This window comes from Callorhinus ursinus, unplaced genomic scaffold (assembly GCF_003265705.2).
Source record: "Callorhinus ursinus isolate GAN/ISIS: 27379988/994484 unplaced genomic scaffold, GSC_fseal_2.0 scaffold3, whole genome shotgun sequence".
NCBI classification, from domain to species: domain Eukaryota; kingdom Metazoa; phylum Chordata; class Mammalia; order Carnivora; family Otariidae; genus Callorhinus; species Callorhinus ursinus.
In genome coordinates this window covers 8,530,210-8,542,864 of record NW_027397065.1, presented here as the reverse complement: position 1 = coordinate 8,542,864, position 12,655 = coordinate 8,530,210, and the positions used below count along the sequence as shown (strand labels likewise).

The following is a 12,655-nucleotide window of genomic DNA, read 5'->3' as shown; positions in this document are numbered from 1 at the left end:
AAAATCTTATCGAATATCAAGTCTGTTCTTCATAACTCATTTGGTAGCCTATTACTCAGGTGTGTGGAAGGGAGTTAGGAGATATCACCTCTTCTAAATCACTCACCTGAAGATTCTGCTGCCTGTTATCACCAAAAACAGAGACTAACCTAACTGGGGTTGATTATGAGTGAAAATGTATCAAAACCTACCACTATCTGGGACATTCTAAATTGGAACAGGAAGAATAGGGTAATTTCACAAAACAGAGTGAGAGAGCCAAGTGCTTATCCATGTGGACTCTGAACAGATAGGTCTGGCTTTGAACCTTGGCACTGCTCTTTAATAGCTGTGTGACTATGGGTGAGTGAAATTATCTCTGAGCCTCAGAATCTTCACTTGCAAAATATGAATAAAATCTATTTTTTAAATAAATGTGCTGTGAGAATTAATGAGATTAATTTGATTAAGGTGCTTAAGCACAGGACCTAGCAGGTGGTAAGAACTCAATAAAGGCTGGCCCTTATTATTTACTTTAGCATAAAGATTGACAACATTGTCATTATAAGACATAGTAACCATGTCAGGCCAAAGAATGGCCTCATTCTTTGCTGGAACAGTTATGCTGACTCATGTATAGAAATTATAAGTGGCATTTAACTGTATTTATATAATCCATTTCATACGATACCCAAATATTTGGTTAATGCCACTGATTTTTTTGCAAAAGCAAGTTTATCCAAAAAATCATCAACACCTCTAACATAGCGTCTGACACCATTTCTCAGAAGAGCAGGTACTTCCTTTTTTTTTTTTTAAGATTTTATTTATTTATTTGACAGAAAGAGAGGTAGTGAGAGCAGGAACACAAGCAGGGGGAGTGGGAGAGGGAGAAGCAGGCTTCCCGTGGAGCAGGGAGCCCGATGCGGGGCTCGATCCCAAGACCCTGGGATCATGACCTGAGCTGAAGGCAGACGCTTAACGACTGAGCCACCCAGATGCCCTAGGAGGTACTTCCTTGAACACCCGCAGCAATGACTAAAACGTGAGAGCTCTGGGTCGATGTTCAGTCATTCAAAAGCAAGAAGGACGTACAATCTTTAAAATATATGTTTAAATCTTCATTTGGTTCTGCCAAGATAACCCAAAATTGTGCATGCAAAATCCTAGGTTTAAAATCACAGAAAGGTGAGGTGGGATTAAATCTTTATGTTGGGATGGAGATTACTGAACTACTCAGGGAATCTCTACAGTTGCTGTTTTGAAGGGCAAGGGAGCACACACCATCACAGTGGCCTCCCCTACTTAGACTAAGCTGTTATTTTCACAGCGATGTTACTATACTTGGAAGATATTTTCTTTGTCAGTTGAGGCAGCTTTGTTAAAGGTTCCTTTCATGTAATTTCAATATCTGAGTAACAGCAAAGATCATCCTCATGGTGTTTTTTCCCCCTACATTCCCTCTCAGCAAAGAGATACCAGACCTTTCTTATGCTTCTTTATTATTTCTATATAATACTCAAGTTTAGCTAATGTTCCTAAAAGGGTTTTATTTTTTAAAGATTTATTTATTGGGGCGCCTGGGTGGCTCAGTTGGTTAAGTGTCTGCCTTTGGCTCAGGTCATGATCCTGGAGTCCCAGAATCAAGCCCCACATTGGGCTCTGCCCCTCACCCTGCTCGTGCTCTCTCAAATAAATAAATAAAATCTTTTAATTACTTATTTTAGAGAGAGAGAGAGAGAGAGGGAGAGTGCGCACACTCGAGTGGAGGGGAGGGGCAGAGAGAATCTTCAGGCAGACTCCCTGCTGAGCGCGGATCCTGCCGCGAGGCTCCATCTCACAACCCTGAGATCATGACCCGACCCAAAACCAAGAGTTGGACACTTAACTGACTGAGCCACCCAGGTGCCCCAATAAAAGGGTTTTAAGTAGCTTATACAATATATGTAAGCTAAAATAAAAATGAGAGAAATAAGGCAAATAAAAAATAAATAGATAGATAAATAGATCAAATCAGGAATGGGATATCAAAGTGCCATTTACTATAAATGGGCTCTACATTTATTCCAGTGTGCTCTCTAGTAGGTGTTTCAGAGGCGCATGTACATGCATGCACACACATGTGCACACACACCATAGTTCAAGAGAACACAACTGTTTCCAATATGGAGGAACATGGTTACTATGTCTTATAATGGACAATGTTGTCCATCTTAATCATGGAAAATCCAGTATTGACTTTTACATGACTGCTATTCATTCATTCATTCATTCATTCATTCATTCATACATTCTTTAAGCAACAATTATATGCATTACTATTTGCTAAGCTCTCTGCATATAGTGATGACTAATACATGCCTCCTGACCTGGAAAAGATCAGAATCTAGCATGGAGGAGAGGTTCATGCCAAATCTTAACGCAGTGTGTTAAGTATGATAGCACAGCCACCTGGAGCATGGCAGGAACTCAAAGGAAGGAGTGAGTTACTGTGTACAGGGGAGCTGGATGGTGAAATCATATTTGCCAAGAAAGAAACGAGAATTGAGAAGGACATTTGTTACTTAAATGACCTGAGAAAAAAATCATTTAGACAGTCTTGGGAAAGCCATGCTCTCTTTTTCAGACAATGGCAAAGAAAAGGCAATGCTCAAAGATTTCTCAGCTTTACTTCCTGTTGGTTCAGGAATCATCTGGGCTCTTAAAAAAGGGAAGCATGGCTTGAGATTTTCAGGAAGATAGCATAATTATGATTAATCTTTGTTCCTCTGGGGCTATAAAACTTTCAAGGCTAAGGATTTGTGTACATGCCCTGATTTTGGGGGGCAGGGACCTGAATTAAGAACCGCATAAAATTAAAACACAGGCTTGACTGGTCCAAAGATACACGGACTACGTATTTTACTAATTTTAGAAAAAAAGGCTTGTAGTGAGAGGGAGACACATCACTTCACAAACCCTCTAATACAGTCTGTGTAAAAGGATAATTATGGAGGAAAGCTCAAGAGAGCTGCCATGTAGGAATTTCAAAAGTGCCTCAAACAATCCAGAAATCACAGCTGCATCAGGAAGGAAGCGGTTAATGAACCAAATGCTCTCTTCTCAGGACCCTTCAACCCAGGGAAAATGTCAAGGTATGACCCGGATGATCAAAGCTGAGTGGAGGGGCTTGGGAAACGGAATAGAGGTAGAATTCAGTGCCCCTCGCAAAATTCCACTCTCCTTTAGTGGCCTGAAGCTAATCAAAACTTAACAGCTGAAGAGGGTATTCATACTGGATAAAAGCAAACTGATGAACACTGAAGCAGCAATATTTCTGAAGAGAAAAGAGGGCTCTTGATATTGATACTGCTTTTCTTTCTTTCTCTTAAATGTAAATTTGTCCTTTACTGATAAATAAAAATTTTCCTAAACTGTAACTGGAATCTGACACAGACATCTTTAACTAGACATAAGTTATTTAAAATGCCAAGTCTAAAGCTAGACTCTCCTGAGAGCCCACTAGCAGGACGGCTGTCAGCACGGAGATACCTTGCAAAGAAACACAGCAGAGCTGAGCTTCTCCTGTATTTCAACGCTATCAAGAAAACAAGAGTACAAAACACTACAATCTATCACATAAATGCCACACTATGCAATTTTGTAAAGTTAGATCCTCAGAGGCATCTTTTTCAGGAGAAAATTTCAAGAAAATAGAGAGCCTATCAGGCTATCCCACATGCTAAAATCAGATGTCTTATTCTTTGTAATTCCTTTTCTTTAATCCTCATTAAAAACTCACTGCAAGGACCCTGATGTTAACATTTGCCTTTGCTTCAAGTTCCAAGTGGAACACTATCTCTGGTCTTTCTTGAGATTTATTTAAAAAAAGAAAAGGAATGCCAGAAACTTCATTTTATAGTTTAAGTGTAGTTATTATTACCAAATAAATAGCACCAAGATACTGATCAAATAAAGTCACTGGCAATTCTCAGTCAATGGTTAGGCAAAATGATTAGGATATTCTTCCATCTTTTATATGAAAGGTTTTATAAGCCAAACATAAGGCCAACTGCCAATGAAATCATGATGAAGTTACTCATCATTGTCAAAAAAAAACCACTCATTATGAAAACAAGGATGCTGAATATAATTTACAAAAGTCAAATATATTTAAAACATGCATTTAATCAGTATCTCCCAGGTCACGAATTGAAGTTCACACATTTAAAAGTCAGGTTTGGCATTTCTGGGTGCCATATGGGCCCCTTTAGGGTTTTTGAATTCCATATCCCATACTAGTGTTATGCTAGGTACTTTTACGCACAATCTTTAGTTTAATTCTCATGACAGATCCATAAGACAAGCACTGTTATCTCCATTCTTTCATTTATTGAATGTTTACTGAGTGAGCCCTTATTAGATCTGTGACTGTTCTAGGCTCCAGGGTTAGAGCAAGGACTAATCACCACAACAAAAAGTCCTTGCCCTCCTGGAGATTACACTCTAGAGGATACTGCTGCTGCTTCTTCTTTTTTTTTTTTTTTTTAAGATTTTATTTATTTATTTGGACAGATTGAGAGAGAGAGAGAGAATCTCAGGCAGGCTTCATGCTTAATGTGGAACCAGACACGGCGCGATCTCACAACCTTGAGATTGCGACCTGAACTGAAACCAAGAGTCAGACAGACATGCTTAACCAACTGAGCCACCCAGGTGCCCTGATACTGCTTCTTCTTAATTCTTTTAAATCCAACGTTGTCCTGAGTTAAGTTATCAGAAAGAAATTTAAAAGTAAAAACCTTCCCTTAGACCACAGCTGGAATCTGACATAGATACCTGAGAGACAGAAAAATATGAAAAAAAACACACAATAAATACACTACATCTGATGGTGATAAAGCCATGACAGAAGATGAAATAGGATAAGGTCACTACAAAGTGACCTTCATTGGGGTGCCTGGGTGGCTCAGTAGATTGAGCCACCTGCCTTCAGCTCAGGTCATGATCCCAGGGTCCTGGGATTGAGTCTTGCATTGGGGTCCTTGCTCATTGGGGAGCCTGCTTCTCCCTCTGCCTCTCCCCCTGCTCGTGTGCTCTCTCTCATTCTTTCTCTCAAACAAAATTTTTTTAAAAAGTGACTTTTATTGCTAATTGCTAATAATATTGCTAATATTATGTGAGAGGGTCAGAGAGAGAGTCTCCCAATAAGAAGCAAAACTGAGATATGAGAGTTTTCTATGACCAAATCAGTGAACTAGATCACAGATGTCTCCATCCAAAGAACAGGAATAGATAGTAATATTCCAGGGGTATTATCAGCATGCTATTGTCCCCAACAAATTAATGCTAGTCTTGAAATGGTAGGATATCAGTGACTGTTTCACTTCATTGGGAAAAAGTCCTATCACCTTATTACTAAAACATAAAAATCCTCATTGTCACCATATGTACCCAAATAAGTAAGTTTATTTTTCTAATTCTTTATTAGCAGGATCTGGAGGAGGACATTGAGAATTTTATTTTTGATCAAAAGACTCCTAGCTAAATATGAGTAGAAATATACTGTGTTTTTTTTAAGAGTTAAATACTGTACTTGCTAACTTACTAAAACCCTTGCCTCGTGTTCATTGAAAAACTTGAATGCACAGGTATAGGGATCCAGTTGGAGAGGGTGATAATTACATTTATAAGGTATTAATAAACTAGTAAAATATGTTTCAGCCATTGGATGATCCTGGATTCAAACGGTTTGCTCTGGCCTTTCAGCCATGTTAATTTGCTCATACTTATCTTTGCTCAGGCCAGCCTGAAATTCACCCTTGGAATGTTCTCCCCTCCTTCCAAACTACCTAGTAAAATGCTTTTCATCCTTTAATGCCTGGCTCAAACATCACCCTCTCCTCAAGTTTTCTTTGATCATATCTACTCACAATGATCTTTCCTTCACTTGAATTTCCATGTTACTAATGATTTACTGATCTGTACCGATCTCTTATTGTTTTTGTGTCTTATTGTTCCAAATAGACGATAAGCTTTTCAAAAAACAGAGCTATGGTTTGCTTTCTGTATCCCACTCAATGCTGAACATAATGGCACATGATAAAGGTTCGAGAAACAAAAATATTCATTCTTCTATGTTTATGGCCCTGCCAGTCTGTACTTAAATAAGATTTCAAAAAGCAAAGTCAATTTATTTTTTATTTGAAAATACTGAAATAACAATATCAAAGCAAGCGCAATTCTGGTGTGGGTTAGGAGGTCTTTGATTTTTCTGACATCTCCATTTTTACTTAACCTGCTTAGATTAAAGAGCCTTTGGCTATTTTACCCCAAGATGCGTTCCAAAGCAAAGCAGCCTTAACAACAATTCTTTGTTGACTAGTTCAAAATTGAAAATGAGACAGTACTTTCAATAGTAACACTGAAAAAAATGTATACTAAGTGATTATTACTTTAAAAACTCTTTCTTTACCAGGGATAGTAAAGTATTGCTATCTTTGTGTGTGAGGAGATGTGTTAAATCTTTAAGTTTGTACCATTTTCTTTTTGTTTCAAATGTATGTTAAACTTCATATATCATGAAAACAAAACTGGCTTTGAGAAGTCAGACTGAAAGATCAGGCTTATGCTGTAAATTATTACAGGCACTCTTCAGTGTTGGGTTTGAGCACAGTGTTAGCACATAATTGTTATTTACTAAGTCCTAGGCACTCTTCTGGGGTAGCTAGAATGAGTGGAATAACTCATTTAACCCTCACAATAATTTTAAGAGGGAATTACTAGTATTATGATCCCCATTTTACAAATAGGGGAATCGAAGCACAAAGAGGTTATATAAGTTGTTCAAGGCTGAACTCAAGGAGGAAGCAGAACAACCAGATTTTGAACCCAAGCAATCAGTCTGGCTCCAGATTCCCTTCTCTAACCACCATACCACACTGTGTCTCTAAACAAGGAAGGTCTTAGGACTGGGCACTGAGCAGTGTCTCTTTACAAAACATGTAGCAAAATGGCTCAGTCAGTAGAGCATGTGACTTGATCTCAGGGTCACAAGTTCAAGCCCCATGTTGAATGTGGAGCCTACTTAAAAAAAAAAAAAAGCTAGAAAAAAAACACAAAACTTGTGGCAAAAACTTCTAGAGCTTCAAAGAGTACCTCCATCAAGACATCTTTAAAAAAAAGATTTATCAGTTTGAACCTATATATATATTATGTATATTGTATGTATATGTGAATGTATATGTATACTATATATTATGTATATAGTATATATAATATATATAAAATGTATAAATAATGATATATACTATATATATATATAAATAATATAATACTAATAGGACTATATCTGGCATAGACATTCCTCTGGAAGGAAAATAAACACAGATGGATTTGTGTCCAGGCTTTAGACAGCTCTACTGTATTATAGTCAAGAACATACCATAGGTTTCTTTCTTTGATTACATCTGAAATAATGAAGTAGAGATGGAATTTTGGTGCTTCCTCTCAAAAAAAATTACATGTGCTTTTCCCACATGCTGAACAGGAGACTGCCAATACACACCGGACTGCGGATAAAGCAACCACACAACGCTCTGGCTGTTGCTGAGCACACATTAATAAAAAATGCTTGGTGTTACTACTGGCTCAAACTATAGCTTGTTTGTTCTCTTGGGAAGGAAAAAAAAGCCAGAAATCAGGTTTTGAGGATTTCAATAAAGAGTTGGAGCAAACAGTGAACCCTTTCAGTACTTGAAATCACATGTGACACCATCATGGAGACTGCTTCCTAGGGTACCTCCCATTTATGGGTTTACAAGCACATGTTTGTTAAAGTCCTGACATACATAACTTTAGAACTGCATAAAGGCAACAGGACAGAGATTGTCTGCTAATGTGTAGAATGTTATTTTTTAAAGACTGCCGTATTTTCTAATACAGAAATTTTATACAGATTAAATTATCCTGATTTAGTAAAGATGGCTCTCTGTGATGTGATTGGCTAAAAACCAAAATGTATGATGCTGCAGCACTGAAACATTTATTTTAATATTCAAGGAGGAAGCCATGTCTTGTGAGGTCCAAATGGACAGCTCTGGCCCAAATGTGAATGAAATAAAACAGTTTACTTTGTGGCTGTAAGAAATGTGCCTCTGTGTGTGTGTGTGTGTGTGTGTGTGTGTGTGTGTACAACAACTGTCCTGTGATACTTATTATAATTCATTATCATTTATGGTGACTCCCAACAGTATGACTACTGGATTTTTTAACTATTGAAAAAAAACCTAGCAAAGCTCAACTTCTTCATAATGCATTAATTACTCAACTGATTCCAGAGAAGTTTAGGTAGAACTTGGAGAGCATCTCTGAACTGAGTGAACATGTCTTCCTGGGCCAGTGGTGTATGGACTAGAGTAATTAGATCTTAGGTAAATCAGTAGAACCAAACAATGAGCCTCAAGCTTCAAACCTCTGTGAAGCAGTTAAATAACTTCCTGATTTCTTCATCCTGAAAACTATTTCTCGATGGAAAGCTAATTTTAATTATACCACCTAAGTTCTCCTCAAATCAAGATGCTCCCTAGGGTGTTCCTTATATATAAGGAAAGGGAAAACAAACATAATAAGCATGTGTTTAGCTGCACGTCTTAAACGTGTTTTCAGAGCATCAATGAAAAAACTGCAAGTCAGTGAAGTCTCCTGATAGTATTAAGGTATTAAGAGATTATACTAACCAACTAAAATTAAAATTTCTATTAAGTTATGCCTCTGAAAACTTTCCTCTGACTTCAGGAAATTTCTGCATTTTAAGTGATTCGAGTACAGGTTCTGCCCTAAAGAGGTTATTTGAGATTGGGCAAGTCACTCAACTTAGCGGGGCCTTAATCTCATCATCACTTAAATAATGAGATTTCAAAGGAAGGAGAGGTGAAGTAGAAGATAGGCCTTCAGTTTCTTTACTAAACCTAAATTCTATCACTCAAATCCATTTTGACATGGATTCAATATTGAATCTATTCATCAAGGTGCAATGACCATGTGTTTTTTATTCAGTATAACCCATGATGTTAATAAACTCCATCTTTCATAATTAGTGCCAAAATACACTCTTAGTTGATGATAATATATGGAGACAATGGACCAGGTGATCCAAAATTGAAGATAATTGTAAATTATATCAGTATGACATTGTCATTAATCTTTTACTTGGATTAATAGCAAATCTCACTTCTATTCACCAAAAACACAGTAGCTAGACACTTGGCAGTCAGGAGTCTGCTATGCGTGATGACAACACCAGCATAACTATAATATTTGTTTGGGAGAATCACAAAACAGATTCCATATGCAGATAATTAAGAATTGAGTGTATATACAAATCAGCATCAACACACATTGACTCAGCAAACACTTTAGAGTCTATTATGCTCTTGCTCCTAAGATGCAAATTTGCATAACATGTGATTCCTGCCCTCATGCAGCCAATACTCGAACTCTTGCTCTGACTCTGAGCAGCACGGGGCCTCCACCAATCTAACAGGCAAGAAGGAACCCTATTTTAAAAGATTCCAGAGAAGACTCCTAATTCATACGAACACTTAATGACTTCCAGTTAAAAATGTCCCTATTTCTCTAATCTAAATGTTTTACGCTTCTGCTGAAACTTCTTTTATTCTGTTTTATCTTGAGTACAGATGCAGAGAGAAAAATGGCCATTTTTAAATGAATTGGAACATATATACAAAAGTATTACATTTTTCTCTTACTATGACAATAATTTCACATCTTTTATCCTCCTTGAAAGGCCTTAGTTTGCATAGACAAAGCACTACATACCGACTTACTGGGTTTTTTTTTTTTTTTTTGGAAACAACAAACTTTATAGGAAACTGAAAAGGACCAGTGAGAATTAATGAAAAATAAAAAGAACATACACAATTGTACCTTCAAGAATTTCCATGGAACATTATGACCCATCAAATTAAGGTATCCACATTCTCTAACAAAAATGAACTGATCTGAGTAAGGACAGCATGAAAATATTCTAATGCAGTGCTGCCCAACAGAACTTTCTGTGATGATGGAAATGTTCCATTATCTCTGTTGTTGAATACAGAAGCTACTAGCCACATGAATACTCACAATGTGGCTAATGCAACTGACAAACTGAGTTTTTTTATTTATACAGCCACCTTTGGCTAGTGATTACCAACTGAACAGCACAGTTCTAATGCCTCATGGGTCAAAATCAGTGGTTTCTTCAAGGGATTTCTCTAATCCCTGCTGAGGGGTGTAGACAGTTGGGGGTGGAAAGAGAGGAAAGCTCTCAGCAGCTCTATTTAACTACTTAAACAAGTTCTGAAACTCTCCACAGCTTTCAGAGGCAAGGGCTGAGGAAAGGACTCTGGGGGAGACCTGAGTATGCCCTTGAACTCCTGGCTAACGCCAACGGAAGTAAAAGGCACAGGACTTGGCTCACGCAGATGGGCAAAGGCCTATGGTGCCACTCACAGAATCTGAGGCTTGGGCCATCTGTGCATGGAAATCGTTGCTGTAGGGCTGGCGGGGAGGTTGGGGTGCTCATTTCCGGACAGGGTTTCCAGGGCTAGAAGAGGATTTAGAGGTGGAGGGAGGACCCGGGGGCCCTTTCTGGCCACCTGCAGGCTGGACTGGCCCTTTCTTTTTGGGGATTAAGGTCTTGATCTTGCTCTTGAACACTTTGCTGGGATCCAGCTTGTTCACGAAGCAGTTGGTCTCTTCTGCAAGTAGGTCTGTGTTGTAGGTGATGGGTTTATACATGTTGAACCACTGCTTGGCCTGTGGGCTAATGCCATAGCTGGTGAAGGCGTACTGCCACTGTGGCAGGCCCAGGTGCGTGATGAGCAGGCGATAGTAAGCAGTGAAGGAATCGGTGAGAAAATGCCAGTATAACGCTCTGTCCAGGAACCAGATCTCAGCGTCTTGCGCTAACGCTGGTTTCCCTCTTTTGTAGACAAGGCAAACCTTCCCATTCCCATTGCAAGGATCCAGCTCAAATATCACACTGCGAGAATCAAAGTGAGGCTTCTCTGGCTGGTTCTCACTGGCTTCAAGTGCATCATCCTCCAGGTCTGCCAGAGTTGGTGCATTTGGGAGTGAATACATGGAAGACTGGTTGAGTTGAGTCAGTTTTGCGATGCTGTTAATTGCCATGCTGCCCAATGGAATGGTGTGCTCATCCAGCTTCACACTCCATGTCATGTGGAAGCCATTGGTCATCAGGTAAAAATTCTTCACATCCTCAGGTAGCACACAGTTATTTTTTTGTTCCCATGAAGAAATCATATGATGTTCAGCAGGTGGTTTCTCTATGATAGTCACCTCAGTCACACCTGGGGAAGATTCTAGGATGCGGGTGATCCCCAGAGTCGGCTTCTTCAGGTGCGGCTTGCTTCAGCCCGGGGGTGGCGTCTCCTCCTTGGCTCGCGTCCCCGCTCCGCGGGCGGCGGGGGCAGCGGCGGGGGCAGCAGCGGGGACGGACTACTTACTGGTTTTTTTTTTTTTTTTTTTTCATATTTTAAAAGCCAGATATATTTTTTTAAAAGATCATGCCTACAATAAGTAAATTATGTAGTGATGGAACATCAAAAAAAGTTGATGAACAAAAGGCACAATTCAAAGAGTTCGGGAGTAGAAAGAACAGAAGAGTTCTTTTTGGTTTGGTTCAAAGTAGGAGAAAAGGGAAACAGGTGTATTAAAATTATTTCTCAGGTGAAGGCATCTGTCAGTTGAAGCAGTTAACACTGGCTTCTTTCTCCCTGGTCCAAAGCAGTCTTTTCTTTCCTCCACTTCTGAGCATGTGTTTAATCTTCTGCTGTATAGAAGTGATACATCAGAGCCACCAGCACTGCTGAGATGGCTGGGATCACCCAGTTGGTCCACCAGCTGGAATTAGAATCAACAGTAGTAATGAGAGTTTCCGAAGGCTTGGTCAACTTTGCTCTATCATCTGGATGAAGTTCCCCAATGATGTACGTTGTGGACAATTCTCTAGCATCTGTAGAGTGTCCCACATCCTCAAAACTTTCAGTAGCATCCCCTCCAGCTTGTTCCCTTAACACTTCTTCCCCACCAGGATGCTCCTCCAAGAACTTGGTCAAATCGTACACCTTGTGGTGCAGAATCAACCAGGTGCTCCTGCTGTGGTTGTGCTTCTGGATCTCTTCCAGGGTGTAGTACTTGACAGTCTGGTCCGGCTGCTCGGCCATTTCGGAACGCGGCGAGCCTCAGGCCGTGCAAACACCAGCCGAGCCGGGAGAACTGGAGGGCGCGTCTCAGCCGGCTGGGCCCGGGACATTCCCGGGGCCCCGACCCAGCGCCCGCAGCAGGGCGGCCCCCGCCGCGGAGGGGGCGGTGGCTACTTACTGGTTTTTAAATATCCTTTTCTACCTAGTACTCATCTTTGTAGAACGCTTCTGAATCCTTTTCAATTTGTCTTCAGTCTTTTTTTATTTTTTTTCCTAGTTGAAGAGCCCCAGCTTAGAGACAAGCATCTGATTTAAGGGTGGTAAAATAGTAAAACTGAATCATTCCCCTACTCTGTACATAGTTTTTAATGTATCTTTCTGTTTCTTGCTTTCAAAACTTGGGCACCTACTGATTCACAAGCAACACACTATACAGTCTTTTCATCTTCTATTGTATTACCGCACCA

General features: G+C 39.5%; 3 protein-coding genes across 4 annotated transcripts in view; all 3 read right to left on the bottom strand.

The window, feature by feature from the left end:
- ADGRV1 (adhesion G protein-coupled receptor V1) overlaps positions 1-12,655 on the bottom strand; it is a 524,455-nt gene that overhangs the window by 106,622 nt on the left and 405,178 nt on the right. The gene's annotated exons all lie outside the window — the stretch shown is intronic.
- Positions 10,508-11,455, bottom strand: LOC112819921 (tubulin polyglutamylase complex subunit 2). The gene has a single exon (XM_025866772.2). The coding sequence runs from the start codon at positions 11,284-11,286 to the stop codon at positions 10,543-10,545; it is 744 nt and encodes a 247-aa protein (XP_025722557.1). The 5' UTR covers positions 11,287-11,455; the 3' UTR covers positions 10,508-10,542.
- Positions 11,633-12,323, bottom strand: LOC112819923 (cytochrome b5). Its single transcript, XM_025866773.2, has one exon. The coding sequence runs from the start codon at positions 12,207-12,209 to the stop codon at positions 11,805-11,807; it is 405 nt and encodes a 134-aa protein (XP_025722558.1). The 5' UTR covers positions 12,210-12,323; the 3' UTR covers positions 11,633-11,804.

Excerpts from the sequence above, each read along its gene's own strand:
- LOC112819923 (XM_025866773.2), bottom strand. The coding sequence starts at position 12,209 with ATGGCCGAGCAGCCGGACCAGACTGTCAAGTACTACACCCTGGAAGAG.
- LOC112819921 (XM_025866772.2), bottom strand. The coding sequence starts at position 11,286 with ATGATTTCTTCATGGGAACAAAAAAATAACTGTGTGCTACCTGAGGAT.